The following is a 21572-nucleotide window of genomic DNA, read 5'->3' as shown; positions in this document are numbered from 1 at the left end:
TTCACTCCCTGTCTCTCTATCTTTCCTTAATGCCCCTCACCTCCCACCAGCCTCCAGTTCTAGAACTATGATCAAATGAACTGTGACATTGTTCCTGTGCTAACCCATCCCTTAGGGCACCGTTCATCATCACTGTAACCTTTCAGACTAAAGTGGTCACAACTTTTCTGTGGGTGTTGGGTCCTCCTATTAGAAGGTAAGCTCTTTGAGGGCAGGGACAAGGCTTTTGGATTTGCAATCCCAGCCTACAGCACATAGTATTTAATTCCTTCCTTCCTTTTTTCCCCTTTCCTTCATTTTTTCTTCCTTCTTTCCTTTTTTCTCTCTTCATCCCCCCATGGCAGGCCTAGGACTGCTGGCCAGAGGTTTCCAAGGGAATGGGTTTGCCTCAACAAAAGAAAAAATTTTCTAATGATTAGTTACCCAATAAGGAAATGTACTTTGTTATTAGGAAGTGAGGTCCCTATTACTAATGCTATTCAAGCAGAAGACAACCATCTGCTGAAAATATTATAGAATTAATGCTGCACTGGGTAAGACACTGAGCCAGATCACCTGTAGGTTTCCTTTGAAATAAGAGTCTATGACTCTCAATGTTCTGCTTACTAAAATCCCTCTTTGCCAATCTCTGTTTCTCTATTATTCAGGGGACAGAAGAGAATGTCCACCTATTCATAGTTCTCCTGATCCCTCTTAATTCTGGTGCCTTCTCTCTGCTTATTATTTCTCATTTACCCTGTGTATAGATTGTTTGTTCATAGTTATTTTCATTGTGAGCTCCTCAGGGGCAGGTACTGTTTTTTGCCTTTCTTTTTATCCCTGCTGCTTATTTAGCACAGTGCCTGGTACACAATAGGTGATTAATAAATGTTTGTTGACTAACTTCCATAAAAGGATCACTAGGAATGGAATTGGAACAATTACCATCACTTTCTGAAAAGTGAAGTGAGCTAGAAATAGACCTAGGAAAGAAAATCATGGATAGGAGGGAAAACACAGACCCTGAAAGTATCTTATCTGGCTGAGGTCTAGTGACCCAAATAATTGGGCTCAAGAAATGGAATGAAATACCAGTGATAGCTGTTCTTCTTTTGGTCAGTGGAAATGGAAAATGTTATAGTTAACTAAGCAGCCTCTCAAATGAAATGGAGACAAATTAAAAAGCATGTTGCACATAACTGGTCCGTTTTTAAGCTTTTAATTTTGTGTATACTTTTAATTTCAGGCTGCAAAAAATGCTCATGATTACTAAAATTCTTTTCTGGAAAACGACAATTTACAGATTTAAAAAGTTTTGAAAATGCCATTTTCTCCTCAGTACCCTCCTTCTTTTCCTCTCCTCCTCCTCCTCCTCCTCACCACCACACCATTCCAATCAAGTAAGTTCACTGACAGTCACCATTGGAGTATTCCCCTTTGGTCCCAGAGAAAGCAACTGCTTTGAGTCTTTTCCAGGGTAGCTGGGCACCATGTGTAAGATAAGTTTCACAGTCAAGATCAATCACATGAGATGCTCTGAATAAGGAGCATAAGAGAAACCTCTACATTTGGAGTGTCTTTTAAGGTGGATTACATGCCTAGCAAGAAACATACAGAATAAATCTCAATGCCTAGGGAACAGGGGAATCAACACAAAGAGAAATCAAGCATTTGCCTTAAAGATTTTTCCAGAGAAGAGGAGTTAATATACATGGTACTAGCATCCAGGCAACTTTGGAGAGCAAAGCGAAGAATGTGAAGCCAAGACCCAGAACTGCATAATTCGGGGATTACTTGGTAAATCTCAACATCAATCAAAATAATTTAACTAGAATAATGGGGTTAAAGACCCAGAGCTAGAAGGACCATCTAATCCAGGCCCCTCACTTTTATAGCTAAAGGAAACGAATCTCAGAGAGGCTTATGTAATTTGCCCAAAGTCATACAGGAAATGGATGTCTGAGGCAGGATTTAAACTTGAGATCTCTCTGACTCTAGAGCCAATGCTCTTCCCAATGTACCATACTGTCTCCTAAATAACAGTGGTGGTTTTTCATCCTTTGAACAATTTTCCAGTTGTCCAGATCAACTGTAATCTTTCTAGTCATCTTTGTTCACCTCTGAAAAGTATAGCCCAGTGGTGGGAAGAGCCAACATTATGGTGACACCTTTAAACATTCCAGAACCCATCCTAGATGGCCAGGAAGTAGGAAGAACCACCACTACACTAGGCACTCTCCCCACCTGCCTGACCCCTTCACCTTGACTTACTGACTACTTAGTAGACTTGGGGAGTCAACAACTCCGTTCCCTCTGAAGGGCTGGAGGGCCACCAGGTGCTACCATCTGCCCTGCCAATGTCTCCTGAGAGCCTCTTTACCATCTGCCCTGCCTCAATGTTCAGTTTCCTAGCACAGTCATCTTAACTACCTATATAACCAAATGACCTTTGGGCCTTGTCATCCATCCCACCACTGCCCCCCTAAGACTTCTAAGTCTTCCCATTTTCCCTTCAGCTGACCTTTCTTTTAAATGTTATCTTCACCAACTAGAGCATGAGCTCCTTGAGAACAGGGATTGTCTCCACTACTATATGTGTCCTCAGTGCTAGGCAACCTTTCAGTCATTCATTCACTCATGAATTTGTTCATGCTGGAGAGAAGTTAATATTAGATCCAGATTTATCATAGAAGCAATCATAGAACTGAACATAGTGAAAAGAGCACCTGTCTGGGAGGCACCAGCATTTAAAGTAAAGTCTAGTTCTAGGTCTAGGGCACTTATGTGACCTTAGGCAAGTCACATTCTTTGGACTTTGGACTTCAGTTTTTCCATCTATATAATCAGATGACCTCTGAGGGTCTATTCAATTCCAAAATCCAATGATTCTGTTTGCTGAGCTAACACAAGAGAACCTCACAACAGCACAACAATGTTCCATCTTCCCACGATCAACAGAACACAACCTTAACTTGCCCTGTATCTCTTTCCTTTATCACAGCCATTCTGTCTACCATTTCCCTTCTTCAAGAACGAAAGGCGACAAAAAAAGTTGTGGAACGATCTTACCTGTTTTCCCAGCTCCACTTTCTCCAGTAATAAGAATACATTGGTCTTTATCTTGGTCCCTCAGGGATCTGTATGCTTCATCTGACAGAGCAAAGCTGTAAAAGCATGAAGAAACAATCCTTAGAATTTATTTAATCCGATCCAACCACTGGTGGTAGTGGCTGATTCATAGAGATAGAATGATTAAATACTTAATGAAAGTCAACTAACGTTGTTCAGAGGGTTCAATGGATAATGCACCTGGGGATGTTTCAAGCACTTCACAAACCAAGAAATACAACAAAATATTTTCTCCAAGTTTTAAATAGCTACATTGTCTATGGCTAATTACCATTTTTGCTCTAGACATGTTCTATGGATTGAACTTACTCTAAAAAAAGATTTATTCACAATGAGAAATGTGACTGTACTTTAACGATATCTAATGCATCAGTCTGACATGCCGTATTTATTACACCTGTTATTAAAACCCAGGAAACCTGGAAAAACAAAGAGATGAGTCATAATCCAAGCCAAGAACTATATAATACCAAGATTCGCCAGCTCGTGCCAATCAGAGAAACTAACAGGGATATTCTGTCATGTAGAAGAAAAGATTTGTTCCAAGCATTACTCAAGCTAATATTAACATTAGTCAAATGGCAGGTAGTGTCAGCAAAGAGCTAATGAGAGAACTGCCCACTTTCCAAATACATGGTAGACACTGATGATTCACCTGAAACAAAACTGCTGAAATGCAGGAAAAGTTCACCATAGGTACCTACAAATGCAGTGGTCCTCATCCCTGCCCCTGCCATTGTACTCAAACCTGATCCGACTTCCCCAGATACCCTTCAGGTTTGGATCCTCTACTCATCAAGAGTGAGTATTCTACAATGGAAAGAAAATTGGTCTCTGAGTCCATATCCTAACCCAACTGATCCCTGGCTGTGTGTGATGCCAGAAAAATTCCTTGTCTGTACATACAAGGATAAAGATGCCTTTGTTGACTACTTCACAGGGTCATGGGGGGAGGGGGGGAGGGAGGGAGGGAGGGTCACTCTGTTAGCTTCCTAGCCTATGTGAATTTTTACCAAAATATGCTTCTTTTGGGTCCTACCCTTGGTTAGCTAATCTGAGAAACTAATCCATTCTAATATATACTCCAAGCAAATCACAGAATTTCAAAGTTGAAAGGGGGCTACGCAGACCCCTACTACAATGAAAAAGAACCCCATCCCCCTAAAAAAAGAATTGGTTATCTTTGCTTGGTCCACTGCCTCCTGAAGCAGCCCACTCCACTTTTGGCTCTAATTATTAGGCCATTCTTCCTGCTGTCAAAGCTCAATTTGTCTCTTTGAAATTTCCACCCATTGCTAATGGTTCTACTCACTGCAGCCAAATAAAACAAATCTAATTCTTTTTCCATGTGACAACCTTTCAAATATAAGGAGAGTTATGAATGTCCTTGTTCATGTTTCTTTTTTCTAGGCTAAAGCTCATGACTTCTTTCTACTGATCCTTGGACCCATAGGCCTTGACTATTCTAGCTGCACCTTATCTGGGCAGTATCCTACTTATTAACGTCCTTCCTAAACTATGGTACACAAAATTCAATACGATAACACTCAAGACTTGTAGCTCCCCAGGGCAGAACACAGTGGGACCATCACCTCTTTACTTCCCAAAGTTATTTATTCCTCTCTTAAAGAAGCCCAATATGACATGACCTTTTTGGCTCTCACATGAAACTGATGATTCATTCTGATTTCCAGATTAAAGGCAGTCTAACCGTCTCTCCTCTAAAGACTCTGATTTGAGCCTATCAGCACACATGTTATCTCCTGGGTAATAGAGGTGCATTTTAATAGTAATTAGTTAACCTAAAGCAGTTGATTCTGATGCCAGGAACTTCGTGTATTGAAAGGTGGTGTGGGCCATCTTTGGAGGGAGAAAAGATTTTTCAGAATCCCTGCAATCACAAGACACAGGTACTGACTACTACACCCATGCAGCGGGCTACTTCAGTATCAGTGATGTGGGTAGCAGAATATCACCTACGATGTGGACTTTACTAATAACAGTAAAATATCCCTGGGTCTTGTTAGCTAATAGATTATATCTATTACAACTGATTTTGAATTATGCCTCAAATATTTAGGGGTAGAAATTATTATGGTGCTTCATTTTTTAAGAATTTTCTAATCAAGTTACTGGTCTCTTTGTCCTTGAAAAAGAACGTTTAATACTTCTTGCATGGCAAGAGTATATAGGATCACTGCTGATCATTTTACTGTGTGTGTGTATATATATGTGTATATACATACACATATATGTATGCATATATAGAGGGCTTTATGTGCATATGTATACACACACACACACGCATGCACACACCACTTGCCCAGGATCACATTGCTAATAAGTATCTGAGGCTACATCTGAACTCAGGAAGATGAATCTTCGTCACTCCAGGTTTAGGCCAGCACTCTATCCACTGTGCCACCTAGCTGCCCACACAAATGTATATTTATACATTAACTTTAAGGTCCAAAAGTAATTTAGCTTTTTGGTTTTCATTTTTGCCTGAAGACTATAAAATATCTAACATCTCTGAAGGACTACCAGTAATAAGTCTAATAAAGCACTTTAAAAGCTTCATATACATGATGATCTCATTTGAATTCCACAGCAACCTTGTGAAGTAGTTACTACAAGTATTATGAATTCCCATTTCCCAGGTGAACATACTAAGGGTCTGAAAGGTCACTGAGCTAGCTGTCAGAGGAAGTATAGGGAACTGATGGTCACTGGCTCCAAGTCCAGAACTCTAGCCATAACAACAAGCTGCCTGCAGATAGTCAAAAGGGGTATAACCTAGAGGGAGGTGAGAGAGAAGGGCAGTTAACCCAAAAGCAGGCCCTAACATGGAAGTACAAGTATAGACTGGGAAATAGAGTGTTTACCCTTTCATGGTTCTTACCCTGAAACTGGCTCAACCCCCTCCCTTAGATAGGGAGTAAAGCTGATGAAACAGGAAACCAGAGTCACAATGTCATCCCTGATTGGTTCTTGCCCCATTCTCTATACCCTGATCAAAATTTTGATCAAATTCCTCATTATCGTCTAGCCAAGTGCTAGCCAAGATTGGTGGGGACAATGTTGCTCGGGAGTCCACCATAGACTGTATTAGTGACACCCAGGTGGTACAATCCCAAAGCCTCCAGTAGAGCCAGAGTTGTAGACTGACTAGGAAGTCAGTATCTGTCTAACTGGTAAGTAAAGAAATTAAACTGGAGAAGAAAACATAAACACAGAATTCGGATGTCCAAATGAGGAAATAATTTTGAAAAATATAAATCTTAAAAAAGAAATCTACACCAGGCACAAGTCACATACAACTGGTTTTTTTTTCTTCATTCTGTAACAGTAGATATCAAAGGCTAAAGAGAAAACCCTGACATATTCAAATTTCATATTTTGTGGTTAGTGAAATTCATAAAATCATTTAATGTAGTAACATTCCTTTGATACACTTCTTAACTTTTATCCTGAGGCCACTGCATATGAATTTGTTTTCATATAACCAAATCCTAGGATATTTTAATTCACCTGAAAAAGAACTAAAATGCACACAAAACAGCAGTCGGCTCCCCGTAACCTGAGGACAAAAAAATGAAGTCAGTCATAATGTATACATTGCATTATATTTTTTAAAAAATAAGAGTTCAGCATACACTGCATCTCTGTCAGCTGCTAGACGAAAAAGGCCCATTCAAGTCTACCATAACTACAAAGGGCCAAGGTCAATTCTTAGCTTGGGCAAATTCTATATGATATTATGGTAAGCATCATTAGGTTCTCATTAATCAACAGGCAGTCATAAAAAAGCCTAAAATATTAAAAAGAGGACTAGCTCTCCTCAAAGAATTATACTTAAATCCCTTTACTACTATTTTTATGCTTATGAAACTATGAATATATATTCCCCTGTACTCATCTTACAGCAGAAGGAAACATAAAAGCTAAATAGGTATCATTAGTTTTTTTCCCCACAATTAAGAAATGAGCTCTCAAGAAAATGTGTCTTTTAATGAAGTTTCCTTCTTCCTCCACTCTTTTAACTCTCAGAACAATGCTGAATTAATCAGTATGACATAAAAACACCTCTCTCAATTATTTCTAAGGTTTTTATTAGAAGACCCCTTTTCATATTTTTTCCCTTTATCTCTTACTAAGAAAAGTACCAATAGCAAAGAGCTGACCTCAAAAATGATGAAGAAGGATGTTCACCTGAAGAGTCTTTGGGAAAGTGGCAATGAAAATAGAAAAAAAGCAATAAGAGAATAATGGATCATAAGCAGAGGTGGAGTAAAAGATCTAAGAAATTAGAGGTATTCAAGACTCAGGCCTGGATGGGATTTCCAGGAAAATGAAGAAATGAGAAGATGCACAGATGCCTCCTTCTTCAATATCCCCTTCAAGAAGGAAAGAAAGAGAAAGAAAGAGAGAAAGAAAGAAAGAAAAGACAGAAGGAAGGAAGGAAGGAAGGAAAGAAGGAAGGAAGGAAGGAAGGAAGGAAGGAAGGAAGGAAGGAAGGAAGGAAGGAAGGAAGGAAAGCAGGAAGGAAGGGAGGAAGGAAGGAAGGAAGGATGAAAAAGAAAGAAAGAAAGAAAGAAAGAATGAAAGAAAGAAAAAAGAAAGAAAGAAAGAAAGAAAGAAAAAGAAAGAAGAAAGAAAGAAAGAAAGAAGAAAGAAAGAACAAAGAAAGAAAGAAAGAAAGAAAGAAAGAAAGAAAGAAAGAAAGAAAGAAAGAAAAAAAGAAAGAAAGAAAGAGAAAGGGAGGAAAAAGGAGGGAGGGAGGGAGGAAGGAAGGAAGAATAGGAGGAAAAGGAGGAGAAGGAAAATAGCTACCATATAGTACTTACTAAGTTCCAAGCAGTGCGCTAAGCGACTTACAATTATCATCTTGTTTGACGTTCAAAACAACACTATGAAGTAAGTGCTATTTTTTTTTACAATTTTATTATTTTTTTACAATCGAGAAAAAGAGGCAAATGGAGGTTAAGTAATATGCCTGGGGTCACACAGCTAGTAAATGTTTGAAGTCAAGTCCTCCTCACTAATAACAACAACAGGGCTGCTAGATGGTGCAAAGAACAGAGTGCTGGTCCTGGAGTCTGGAAGACTTGAGTACAAATCCAGTAGCAGTAGTAGTAGCAGTAGTAATAGTACAAATTGCATACATTTGCAAAGCACCTTACATACATAATCTCACTTGGGCCTCAGAAAAGCCTCATGCCGCAAATATTATTCCTCCCATTTTCCTGAAAGAAAATTGAAGTTCAGGCTGCCGCGATGATAAGAACCTAATAAAGGATTCATACTCAGGCTTTTCTAACCCCAAGCCTTGCACTCTGTTCAGTAATTCATCCTGCTTCTCAGCCGTGTGACCTTAGAAGTTCCCAATCTCTCCAGGCCTCCATTTTTTTCACCTGTAGGGCAGAGAGAGAGTACTAGCTTCCTTGCGCTGATTAAACAACGTCACACCATCACTTATGCAGATCTGGTTGGACCTCAGAGGCCGTCAAATCCAATGCCTCCATTTTATAGAGGGGAGCATGTGACTTGCCCAAGGTAGAACGCATCAGAGACAGGATTTGAACTCAGGTCCTCTGATTCCAGAGTCAGCGCTCTTTCTACCATACCCCATCGTCCATGGATGGTAAAGTCCTATATAGATATAAGGCTATGGCACTATTGTTAGGGAAATACTAATTGTAGACTCATGCCTGGAAGCTACTAAACAAGTCTGGCTACCCTGGGGAGGACACCCCACTACTCAATCGTACTATTCCCTAGTCTTCCAAACATACATTATTATCCTGAATAAAAATTATTCAAGTCTTATTCTAATTTGCATAGCCATTGATGTGAAGCTTTGATGTATCCGTGTGTTTCCTAGGCCCATCAGGTCTGACTAGGAGAATACTTCGAAGAGACCTACGTGACTGCAGTCAGTGAAAGACGACTGCATAAAATGGTGCATCTCAAGTTAAAATGTCTCGGGTGCATTTAACCATTTCCAAGTAGATGAAAAATGTACATGGTGCTCATCACTAAGTCTCTCTCTCCCAATGTGAGTTATTTCTTAATATCTTAGATATTTAAAAGAGATGTCTATCTTTCCAGAGCCAATGATTCCCAAATGAGAATCACCTGAAAGTTAAGGGGTGGGCTGAAGGACAATCTCCTACGATGACCTTTAGGCCCTAGATAGGAACAACCAGATCAGTGCAGAACATGAATTCTCTGAACTGGCAGCACCATTTGAATTTACATATTCCCCTTTGGGCAACAACCAATCACCATATTTTACCTACTTACAACTTCACATAGTAAATTCAAATCCATCAGACCACTTCATAGGATTCATTTTTTCCGACTGCTAGGCCCTGGCTATAATTTATAATCAGGGCCAAAGGAAGCATACATCACAAGCACAACTGTTACATTCCTCCTGTTTCTAATTTGTAGACTTAGATTTTATTCCAGTGAGTACTGTAGGATTTGTGGTCTTATCAATGTGACTATTCCCGCTACCTACGGGAATCTTAATTCCTTAAAGGGGGGTGGGGGCACCACATGTCTTGGTAGGAGCTGACAAGAATTCTTGGGATCTTACCAGCCTAGCCTTAGAGACACAAGGGTCACCCCACCACCCCCCAATGAAGCAGGAAAGGAGGACCCCAATCAAGTTTTAATTGTTTAAAAATTTTTTAATGTGGCAAAGTGTTAGGGAACACAAAGAATCCTCCCTATCCATCTTCCTCTTCCTCCTTCTTGGAAAGATTAGCCTATTATCCATCACGAAGGCCAACACTACAAACGGAGACCACATGCCACTCTTCCAAACCACTACATAATTACTGAATCTAAATCAGTCTTTTGAGAAGTTCTTAAGTTAAAAACAGTTGTGAGCCATATGCTTCCTATTATTTTATGAGTGTGTCAGCATTGTTATTTACCACACACAAAAATGAAGGGTTTCCAGTAATGAAGATAACGTAAAGGGCGAGTGTGCCTTCTCTCCGACCACATGAAGGGCACACCAAATGTGCTCCTGTGTCCTCTAGTTGAGCTCTAAGTATAGGGGAATGGCCCTAAGTTAAAGTGCTGCCTTTTCATCAGCTTCCCTTCAGTCCCAGATCAGCTCAGAAAGCCACTCATTTGGAGGCAGACTTTCTGTGGCACAAGCATGTCGGCGTATGCTTCCACACAGCTGTATCTATTGTTTGTAGGTTTCAAGAGTTTGATTTGGGGCTCATCTGTCACTTTTTGACATACTGGAATGCTGGGTTGCATGTTCAAAATTGTCTTGCAGGTATTTCTGTTCCTCCCTTTTATTTCTGTTCAGAATGCTGATCTCTATAAAGACTCGGGGTACCCATGAACAAAAGAAAGGCACATAGTCCTTCTCCGACTCCAAATCTCACATTCTGCCTTGGCTGTTCTGAAGGCCTTCACTTTCCCTCAACTCCAAAACACAAATGATTTTGGAGTATCTCAAGTCTAGTAGAATCAATGTTATCATTATCTTCATCATAATCTAGCATTAATTATGTAACAAATGTTTATATTCACTTAAATTTATTGCATAATGTAAAGTATAAGCTTTACTTACATTATCTCACTTGACCCTCCCCAACGCCCTGTGTCACAGGCACGCTTACTCTCCCCACTCTACGGATGAGGAAACTGAGGCTGAGAGAGATTAAGTGACTTGCCCAGGGTCATACAGACAGTAAACATCTGAGGCAGGACTTAAAACTCAAGTCTTTCTGACTTTAAGCCCAAAGATCTATGTACTACGTCACTTTACTGCCCCACCACTTGAATTCCTTAATCTTTCCCTGATGCCCTGATGATAATGATGACGATGATAGCCCTTACATACCACATTACATGTTATCTCAGTTGGTGCTCACAACAACTCTTAGAGAGATAGGTACTGTTATTACATCCAATTTACAAGTGAGAAAACTGAAACAGAGAAAGGTTAACTGACTTGCCTGTATTACACTGCTAGTAAGTATTCTGAGACAGGGTTTGAACTCATATCTTCCTGACTCCAAGTCAAGTGCTCTATGCACTGTGCCACATGGTGAGGAAAGTTATGCTCTGGAACATGTTCAGAAGAACCCCCACTCCTCTGATTCACTTGCCATCTCCAAAAACATAACTTCATTCCTACTGACAATAATCTACCACAGGAATCCTTTCCCAAACTTAGAAAGCTGTCAGCATGATTTTTATCCAGTATCTCTTTGCTAACAAAGGCTCATGAAAGATTTGCTGACCGTGACATTCTCTTTCAGTCTCTGCATTTTTCTTTTTTTTTTTTTAAAAAAAAAATTAACTCATTTTAAAAATTCTCAAATTAAGCACCAAAAAAAGCATTTCTATATACATAGCAGAATTAAAGATCTGCTAATTGTAAAGCACCTTTCCAAATACAGCCTTTTAAAAAGACCTCATTCTCAAACAGGCCCTCCATTAATCTAATCACGCCTTTCAGGTCTTGGTGCAGTTCACATCCTAAAGACTCAATGATGCCCAAACTGAAAAATAACAAAAGCCGGATAAATGCTTTCTAAATTTAAATTTCATATAAAGCCCTACCCAAATATTGAGGTAGTGTAGCACAGTGGCAGGCCTTCTTAACATGTGAGGCTCAAGAGAGACAAATCTAGCCTCTTGACACTTACTGAACTGTGTTTAGTTAAGGGCAAGTCACTTAAGGTATGGGAACCTCAGTTTCTCACATGAAAACAGAGATGTAAATGTGTGTGTGTGTGTGCGTGCGCGCAGGCGCGCGTGCATGTGTAAGTATGTATGTAGGATTTACCTATTAGGGTTGTTTTTAGGATTAAGCGAGTCTGTAAAAAATACTTCGCAAATCTTAAGAGTATATAAATGTTAATTATTATGATCTAGGTTTACCATTCTAGTTCTTTGGGGAGCGACATACGGCACAGTGAACCGGGGGCTAGGACGCAGACACTCCAAATTCTCTAGTTCTGCACAATAACCTCAACTCAGTAACTCTGCTCCGTTTCCTATGTGAAAAAGGAACAGTAACCCACGCTTCATAAGATAGAGTTGTGTCAAACAGGTGCATCTTTATCTGCCTCGTGTTCTTAGTTCAGCAAATTTCTGCCCGCCTGATGTACGCTATTATGGTTAAACTGTAATGACAATAATAATAATAATAATGATGATGATGATAGTAAGAGTTAACCTTTATATAGTGCTGTCCATGTGCCAAGCACTCTGCTAAGCATTTTACAATTATCATCTCATTTGAGCCTCACAATAACCCTGGGAGGCAGATGCCATTAATATCCTCATTTCACCGATGAGGAAACTGAGGCCAACAGGTTAAGTGATTTTTCCAGGGTCATACAACTAGTTAGTGTCGGAGGCTGGATTTGAACTTGGGGATTCCTGACTCCAAGCCCAGCCCTCTATCTACTCTGTCATCTAGCTGCCTACTTTTGCCTGTGCACTCACTTCCTCACCCTGTCACAGCTTCAGCTAAGACTTGGGAATGTTGCCTATTATTTCTGTTCCAGGAGGCATTACTATCTTCTTGTAACATGTTAATACAAACACATTATATTCATGTTTTTCTCATTATACAGTCATCTACTTATAGCCAGAGTACTTACTGAGGAGCATTCCTAACAATCCAAATGTCGGAGTGAAAAAAAGATAGAGAACAAAATTAGGCTATTCTTTCAGAATAAACAGCAACTGGAAAAACGTCTGCTATGAGATTTTTATAAAAAGCCATTTATCTACCTTTAGGGGCATGAGTCAGTGAGGTTCTTCACGTGTAGAACAAGAAATGCTGAGGAATTTGTTTAAATATTTGCTTGGTAAAAAAAAACAACACATTTTTTTTCTTTAACCCAGAAGTTTAAGGTATTCATAAAACAGAATGTTGCAGAGAGACATTTTTAGGTCAGAGTAAGGGAAAACGTCCTAACAATGAGAGCTGTCCAAAAGAAGCATGGGGGGCTTTAGGAGTTAGTGGCTTCCCTGATACCTAAAGGTCTGTAAGAGGAGAGGCTGAGTTGAGATTTCACTTGAGGAAAAGGTTGAATGGAATAATCTGCAAGGTCTCTTGCTTATTAACAAATAATGTGGCTTTGCAATAACATACATTGTTAAGTAAACCTCATCATAAAGCCACAAAATGCTAGTTGATCTCACAATGAAACACTGGCAGCATTATTTCTACAAAACTTGAGTTCTCCTTTAACTTGAATTATTTAACATGGCATTATTGTGGAACTGACTGAAGACATCAAATTGAGAAGAAAGGCTACATATTAGGAAAAAAGAAAAGAATCCCATCACTACCACCTCCTTTTCAAAATATGGTAAGAGCAAATACTAAGATCTTATTATCTTATCATTAAAATGCAATTTGTAAAAAAAAAAATAAAACTTTTATAACATACTTTTTCCGAGGGGGGGAAGGGAAAAGAGTAGACCTGTAATTGCCTTAGCAGAGGGAACTCCCAGTATGGAAATTCCCTTCATCAACACACAATGGTAACTTATATTGTCTTGAAAAACTGGGGCACTCTGATTTGCCCACAATTAGCCTATTAAGTATGTTTCACTGGCAGGATTGAAATCAGGCAGAACGTATGATCTCTGAAGGCTAGAACTGCTTGTCTTTCTATCTCCAGCACCTAGCGCTGAGCCAGATATACAGGAGGCGCACAATAAATGCTTGGTATAGTGGAAAGAGAGCGATTTGAATCCTGGCTTTGGCGTGACCTTTCTTCATCTATAAAATAAGAGGGTTGGATTAGATGATTTCTAAGGTCCTTCCCTGCTCAGCATTCAACTGAGTTGTATTACATTATGAGATCCTTATATTCAAGGCAGGTCTGCAGCTTTCTCTGAAGTTCCTGAAAAAGACTATTCCTTAATAGCTACAAAACACAGAAATAATATCTCAGTGATGATTCACTTTGAGATGACATCTGTTTTAGAATGCCACTAACAAAAACCATCAAAGCTGGGCTCTAAAATAGGACATGACGAATATTCAGAGAAAAGCATCTGCTCAGTTTTAAATGATTACATAGGTCTTTGGAAAGCAGAAGACAATCTTTAAACAAATTGAGTAAAAACCTGATATGGTGTCATGCACACTAGGCTGTTTAAATAGGATTTGATGTTCTTGCAGAGTGAAGCACTCAAGAGCATACCATAATTAAGAAAATCCCATGTAACCACTAACAGAATATAACGACAGTTTCTGAGAATGTGACATACATATGATGCTTTGCGTATGTTACAGTTTACGTTTGGAAGTGGGAAGGATGGGCCCAGGAATATGCTGGAACAACCAGGAAAATACAATGTGACTGTGATGCTTTTAAAATTTTTTTTATTATTTTTCAAATTACATGTAAAAACAATTTCTTAACATTCTTTTTTAAAATTTTCATTTCCAAATTCTCTCCCTCCCCTCCACCCTCATTGAGAAGACAAGCAATTTGACACAGGTTATACACGTACAGTCATGCAAAACAGATTTCCATATTACCCCATGACACATACTTTTAAGTTTAATCTGTATTATTAACATTTTCTCCATCACTTTCTTAAATCTAAATAATCAACAAAAGAACAAATCGAGCCTTGATTAATAGTGTTTGTTGATTTCCAAGGTGTAAATTCTCATATTGAAAATTTTTAAATCATCGGCCTGTTAGAGCTGGTTCCAGCACAACTCTGGTAGGCTTATTTTAAAGGCTCAATGGACAAAACACTACACTTACACTCCAACATTTTAGCATTTATAGAAACAAAACTGATTTTTAAAATTCACAAGCTGGCTATGTAAAATAATCCAAAACCAATGGTTATCTTTCAGGACCTTAGTTTTCCTTTCGATAATCTTTGAAGCAATTATTTGAAGTTGTTATTTCAAACTCCGAATTTCCCTACATTTCAAAACTGACCAGGATAACTCCCCAGTGAGGTTTGAGGTTATCTAGTCTGCAGTTCCTCCTATAGAGAACACCAGCACCTTTTTTCTATGAGAAGACAGACCAGAATAGGTCCTGGGCCAAAGTGATGAGTTATTTTCAAAGATAAGGTGAAAAACAATCAGGTGTTAGAGATTACCACTAAGAAGCAGATATAAAAAAGAGATGAAATTACTACAGGAAGGAATATGACTTGATAAGATAAGAAAGCAAATGATAGGAAACAAAGAGAGGAAAATAGTTAAGGGAGAAACAAGGTCACCAGGGCTTAAAAGCTGTTATTTGTAATCCATTGTTTGGCCCTATACTTCCCCCTCAAAATGGAAGACCAGAAATTGATGGAGCAACCTAATTTAAATACCACATAAGGTTTCTCAAGCTGCTCTAGGACGAGAGTAATGTAGCTGAGCTTTGCAAAGAATTAGTCATAAGAACATAGATCTAGAGCTCAAATGAACCTCAAAGTTCAACTAGTCTAATCCCTTCATTTTTACAGATAAAGAAACTGAGGCCCAGGAAGGTTAGGTGACCTCTCTCAAAGGTCACGTGAATAATGAACATCAAAGGTAGAATTTGAACTCACATCTTCTGGCTCCAAAGCCAATATTATTTGCAATGTAGTACTTTATTTGCTCTACTTCTCCAATAAATTTCTGCACATGGAACTGAGGAAAGTCAGGAGACCACAGATCCAAGACCTGCCATATCTACTTCAACTCTATTCAATAGTATTTATTTAGTTGTTGTTGTGGTTTGTCCTTCATTCTTGAAGAGGACCATGACATCAGGAAGATGATGGCATGACTTGCAAGTAAAGTGGATTTAAGTGAGGCAGGGCTGTGCAAAGTCACCAGCCTCACCTTCTCCTCCAGAGCCATCTGGATCCAATGGCCAGATACAGATCAGGACAGCTGGAGATGTTGCAAGATGCAGTGAGAGACCTTGGCCTTTTTAAGCTAAGGTTTTTCTAGTTCTCACTTTGACTGAGGCAGCACCCATTCGGCGATTAGAGCTGTTTAAGAAGTCATAGGACATTACAGTCAGCTTATCAAGGCTGGGACAAAGGGACCTTTGACGGATACACAGATAGCCTAATGAGCACAATGGCCAAAGGCTGATGGTCTTCAATCTTGTGCTTCAGTGACAGATAAACTCTTTCTGTCTTTTGAGATGCCTGAGTGCCAACTCAGGCTTCCCCTAGGTTTGGACTCACACACTTTCTCAATTCCTAGCCACTATTTGTACACTGAAAGTGACTGGATGAATAAATTTTCTTGTTGTTGTAGTATCTGTTTAAAAGTAGCTAGGAGGTACAGTAGACAGAGAATGGACTACAGAGTTGGGAAGATTCCGTTCAAATCTGGCTCTAGACACTTAACTAGCAATTGTGAGACCCTGAGAAAACCACTGCCTCAGTTTCTTCACCTGTAAATCATTGTTGTGAGGATAACAGGTAACATTTTTATAATGCTTACCATGCACTAAGCACTTCACAAATATTATTTCATTTGGTCCTCATAACAACCCTAGGAGATAGGTGCCATTATCCCCATTTTCCAGATGAGGGCACTAAGGATAAAATGAGATGCTATTTGAAAAGCACTCTGTAAAACTTAAGGTGCAACCTAAACGCCAGCTACTGTTTCTTTAATGTCTACAATGATTAAGGTTAAAGACAAAAAGACAAAAATGAAAAGTCATTGACTGCCCTAAGGATCTCACATAGACATTTACAACATTTAGCAGCAAGGTAGCCAGGCTTTTGTTTCCATCACAAGTGGCTATAATTCAACAGGTATAAACCCTTATCAATTAGGCCTTTGCAAATATAACCGTAGATGAAACATTAACAGGGTTCAGGTGGCATATACACAATGTGACCAACGGGGACTCTAAGGACACCATGGGGGACATATGACACGGCGGCTCAGATCACTGGCCTCCTTTGTGCTTCAGGGGATCAGAGGATCTGTGATCGACTCTCTCCACTGTACATCCTGCCTCATAGGTTACAGAGGTAGAGTTTGGTTCTAATATATTAATGCCATTGTGCAGTTACCAAGGTTAAGAGATCCAGTGAAAGGCTCCCAGTACACCCTGTGGACCTCGTGTGAAGGACCTATAGGAAGAAGGGAAGGGGAAAGGAACAAGCATTTATTAAGCACCTACTATGTGCTGGGCACTGTGATAAGCACCTTCCAAAAATTCTCTCTGCTGATCCCCACAACTTCCCTGGGACGATGTCATCATTGTCATAATCGTCAAAGCAGCTAACATTTATATAGTGCTTACCATGTGCCAGGCACTGTGATAAATACTTTACACTTCTTACCTCATTTGAGCCTCACAACAACCCTGGGATGTGTTGTTATTATCTTCATTTTACAGATGAGGACACAGAGGCAGAAGTTACGTGACCTGCCCAGGGTCACACATCTAGTGTCTAAGACTGGTTTTGAACTCATTTCGTCCTGCACCCAGGGCTAACACTCTATCCACTGTGACACCTAGTCACCCAGGAGGTGAACAAGAGTCCCACATTGGGCAGGCACTGCTGGACAGAATCTGCATCTCTTAAGAGAATAGGCACATCAGTGAGATCACAAACCCACTGAAGGGTCAAACATAATAATGACATAACGTTGGGCAAGACAGTGTTAGTCAGAGTATGATTTACCTAACTTTATTTGGGGGGAAAGGTAGCAAGGAGAAAGATCCACCCAAAAAGTCAAACCAGATTTTTTTAACAAGCCTGTAAGAAATTTTCCCCCTCTTTTAATGCATGTATTCCACACTAAGTCACATTTTCCACAATATCAGAATCTCAGCCAAAACAATTAAATATTTCAATTTTTATAAAGAACAGGCTTAGAAGTCCAAGGTAAATACACTCCAAACAGAAACCACAAAAGTACTTCAAAGGCTTTTTTTTTTTCACAAATGCAGATTATTTCAAATACTTTTAATAGTTTGATTTTCATGGTTATTATTAGCAGCATCAATTCCAGGTACAACTTTACTGACCTTTTTATTTGTCCTTTGGCTTTAATGTGAAGTCTACATCCATTTACTTTATAAAGATGCTAATACAACTGCCCTCCCCCCACCCCAATTCTCATAATTCATACAATGTCCTCTATTGATGTCACACACACGAAGAGATAGCCCTGATCATAGCTGTTTGTATGTCATCTCCCCCATTAGAACATGAGTTCCTTGAGGGCAGGGGATCATGTTTTTTGTCTTCTTTGTATCCCCATAACTTAGCACAGTGCCTGGCACATAACAAGCACTTCGTAAATGACTTATTGCTCTCAAGAGACATAAGGTTAACTAACAAACAACATTAATAAAGCATTTGAACCTTAAAATAACAAACTATGGGACTATTTGGTTTATTATGGTCTAACTATTCAACATCATTCCAATTTAAAATCTTTAGGGATAAAGAGATAATTCATTCAATAAATTTCTGTTGAGTACCTACCAGGCATAGAGCTCTATAACATTACAGTAAAAAGCTAAGTAACTTACAGACAAGGATTGTGTCTCTTTTTTTATTTTTAAATTTTAAATTTTTTTCAATTACATGTAAAAATTTTTAACCTTCATTTTTTTTTTTAGAATTTTGAGTTCTAAATTCTCTCCCCTCCCACATCAGTGAGAAGGTGAGAAAATTGAGAAAGGTTATACATTGTGCAGTCATGCAAAAATATATTTCCATATTAGTCACGAGGTAAAAGAAAACAGAGACAAGAAAAATAAACAAAGTAAAAAACCCATAATATTTCAATCTGCATTCAGATTCCATCAGCTCTTTCTCTAGAGGTGGATAGCATTTTTTATCATAGGTCCTTCAGAACTGTCTTGCTCAGAATAGCTAAGTCAGTCATTGCTGATCATCATACAATGTTGCTATTACTGAGCACAATGTTCTCCTGACTTCAGTTTGCATCATTTGATGTAAGTCTTTCCAGGTTTTTTTTTTTCCTGAAAGCATCCTGCTCATCATTTCTTATTGTGTTTCTTTTTATAAAAGAAAAATTTGTATGTCTAGTTCCTGGCAGGTTGTAGTAGCTTAATAAATGTTTTTGAGTGACTGCTATAACATCCTCCCAAATAGTTTACTGCCTAGTAGGCTACACAAGATAACTACACAAAATAACCACTGTAAGAGGCAATACATGAGAGAAATTATATGGTGTTACAAACTAAGTGCTTCAGTAATACAGACGGAAAGTGTGATTATATCTGTCCTGGGTGATCTGAAAGATTCGCATGGAAATAAAGGATACAGAACAACTTGGGAAGGTTTCCATGAACTGATTCTGCATGAAGTGAACAGAACCAAAGGACTAATTTACATAATGATCACAATAATGTAAAAGAAAACAACAGCGAATGATCAAGGTCTCTGGAGTCAAAAGGACCCGGATCAAATGCTGACATGACCCTGGGCAAACTAACCTCCAAGAGTCTCCCGTTCCTCGGATGAGAGGGTGGGCTAGATGGCCATAGAGATCCCTCCCAACTCTCGATCTGGAATCCTAGCAACTTATGACTCTAATAAATGATTATCATTGGCTCTATCCTCTCAAGAGAGAAGAGGTCCATTAAATGTAAAGAATGAGGCTGGTCAAAGTGTTAGCATATTTTGGATAACTGTACTCTGTTGTTATAAGGGAGGGTTATCCTGGGTGTGAGGTGGGAATTAATGGGAAGTGGCAATGATGCTTTTTTTTTTTTAAGGATAAGCAAAATTTTTATTTTTTTAAAGTGGCATTTGAGCTGACCTTGGAGAAGAAGATAGTTTTAAGAGGGGGAGGAGATGGAAAGGGAGAGACATTTTAGGCATGGTATAACCAGAAGTCCTGAGGGAAGGAAAGGCAATGTGTGTTCTGGGAATCAGACAACTGGCTGGAGCATAGGGTTCACATACAAGGAAAGTGACAATTCGGGTTCAGATTGCACATTTGACTTGGAGCAATGGGGTGCATAATTTGGGAGGATGCTTAAAAAAAGCAAAGTCATTTCTATTTAGAATCAAATTGAAAATATATTCCATAGGGAAGATACAAAACACCAAAGCACTTCTGAATACCAAAGTGGAATTACAGGAAGTAAGACAAGCAAAGAAAAATACAGTTCTTCCTGTTTAATAGCTAAGTTAATCTTTCTATATGCTAATGAAACAACATCTGAAAAGAATTTCACAAGGCAATTCAGTATATAGAGAGAAATAATGCAAACTATAACTATATACTACATAACTATATACTTTTGTAAACAAGAGAATACATTGGTCTAAGAACGTGTGGCCTGCCAAACAAACAATATGACTTTTAAAATCCTAAATATTGGAAGCACACTGGGGCCAAGGACATTTAGTTCAAAGTTAAAATAATACAACAGTTCTACAGTCTTTCTTTCAATATTTGTGTTAACCAAACAGAAAATGGGCATCAAATTGTCAAGGACATAACTGTTTATGCTTTCCAAAGACTGAGCAAGAAAATGAAAGGTTAACAAAAAAGTACATATATACACTTAAAAATATAGAGTTTTTAAGTTCCCAAGATTATTTTTAAAAAACGCAATACAAAGCTCGTTTAGAAATCTATTTCAATCCCATATTTGAAATTCTTTATTTATGCTACTCATTGAGATTCAGAAGTCCCACTAATCACATTTGCATTATAAGACGCCGTTAAGGCTTAAAAAATACAGAATTTCTTTTACTAGTGTGCTCAAGGGGAGTTGTCAATGATGATTCTCCTTTCCCTTCTTTCTTGAAGACCCCTGAATATTATAGAATCCTTCAGTACTTCCTCAAAAAAAGTCTTTTCTAGTCTGCAGATCCATTCTTAACCAGTATATATACCTTCCTGAAGACTCTTCATGTGTCAAGCCACCCCACTGACCCGATCCAACTTCCTCCCTGCTGGTTAAACTACAACTCCATCCTAACTTAACAATCATCGTCATATTCTATTTCTGGGTCAAGGTTTCCTGAAGTAGTCAGAATCATACCTACTTTGCCCCAGCCCCAGGAGACATGTTATTTAAAGGGATTTTTTAAGAGCAAAAGAGTGGTTTTTAAGGGTAGGGCCTTCATAAATCTTTGTTCAATAAATTCAACAAAGTATCCAACATATCTTTGTGGTAAAGCTGTAACTAAGGTAAGATAATGAGAGCTTAGCCCAAAGTGCCAAATTTAGGGGGCACGTAATTTTGAGGGTACTGACAGTATCTGAAGTCCTTCAGAAGTACAGAAAACTTAGTTTGCCAAGTAAAGAAGCCATCAATTGTCAGACTAAAATGAGCAGCTTATATATTTCAGGTGTGAATTGTGGTACTTGTCTGGGGCACAGAAAATTCTAGTTGCACCTTCATAGGTTAATTCTAATTTACTGGAACAGAAAAATCTTCCCATAACTATGCTACCTTAAAAACTCTTCCCTCTCCCCC

At 38.8% G+C, this 21572-nt stretch overlaps 1 protein-coding gene across 7 annotated transcripts in view; it reads right to left on the bottom strand.

Annotated features, from left to right (window-relative positions):
* The window catches only part of MYO1B (myosin IB), a 227811-nt gene that overhangs the window by 108157 nt on the left and 98082 nt on the right, over window positions 1-21572 (bottom strand). For all 7 annotated transcript variants that reach the window (XM_036745516.1, XM_036745519.1, XM_036745521.1 and 4 more), the window contains exon 4: window positions 3049-3143. In XM_036745516.1, the coding sequence (XP_036601411.1) occupies window positions 3049-3143 (95 nt within the window). The remainder of the gene's footprint in view (window positions 1-3048; window positions 3144-21572) is intronic.

Source organism: Trichosurus vulpecula, chromosome 2 (genome assembly GCF_011100635.1).
Source record: "Trichosurus vulpecula isolate mTriVul1 chromosome 2, mTriVul1.pri, whole genome shotgun sequence".
In the NCBI taxonomy this organism is placed as follows: Eukaryota; Metazoa; Chordata; class Mammalia; order Diprotodontia; family Phalangeridae; genus Trichosurus; species Trichosurus vulpecula.
Note: the sequence above shows the minus strand (reverse complement) of the source record. Positions and strands in the feature narration are given on the sequence as shown.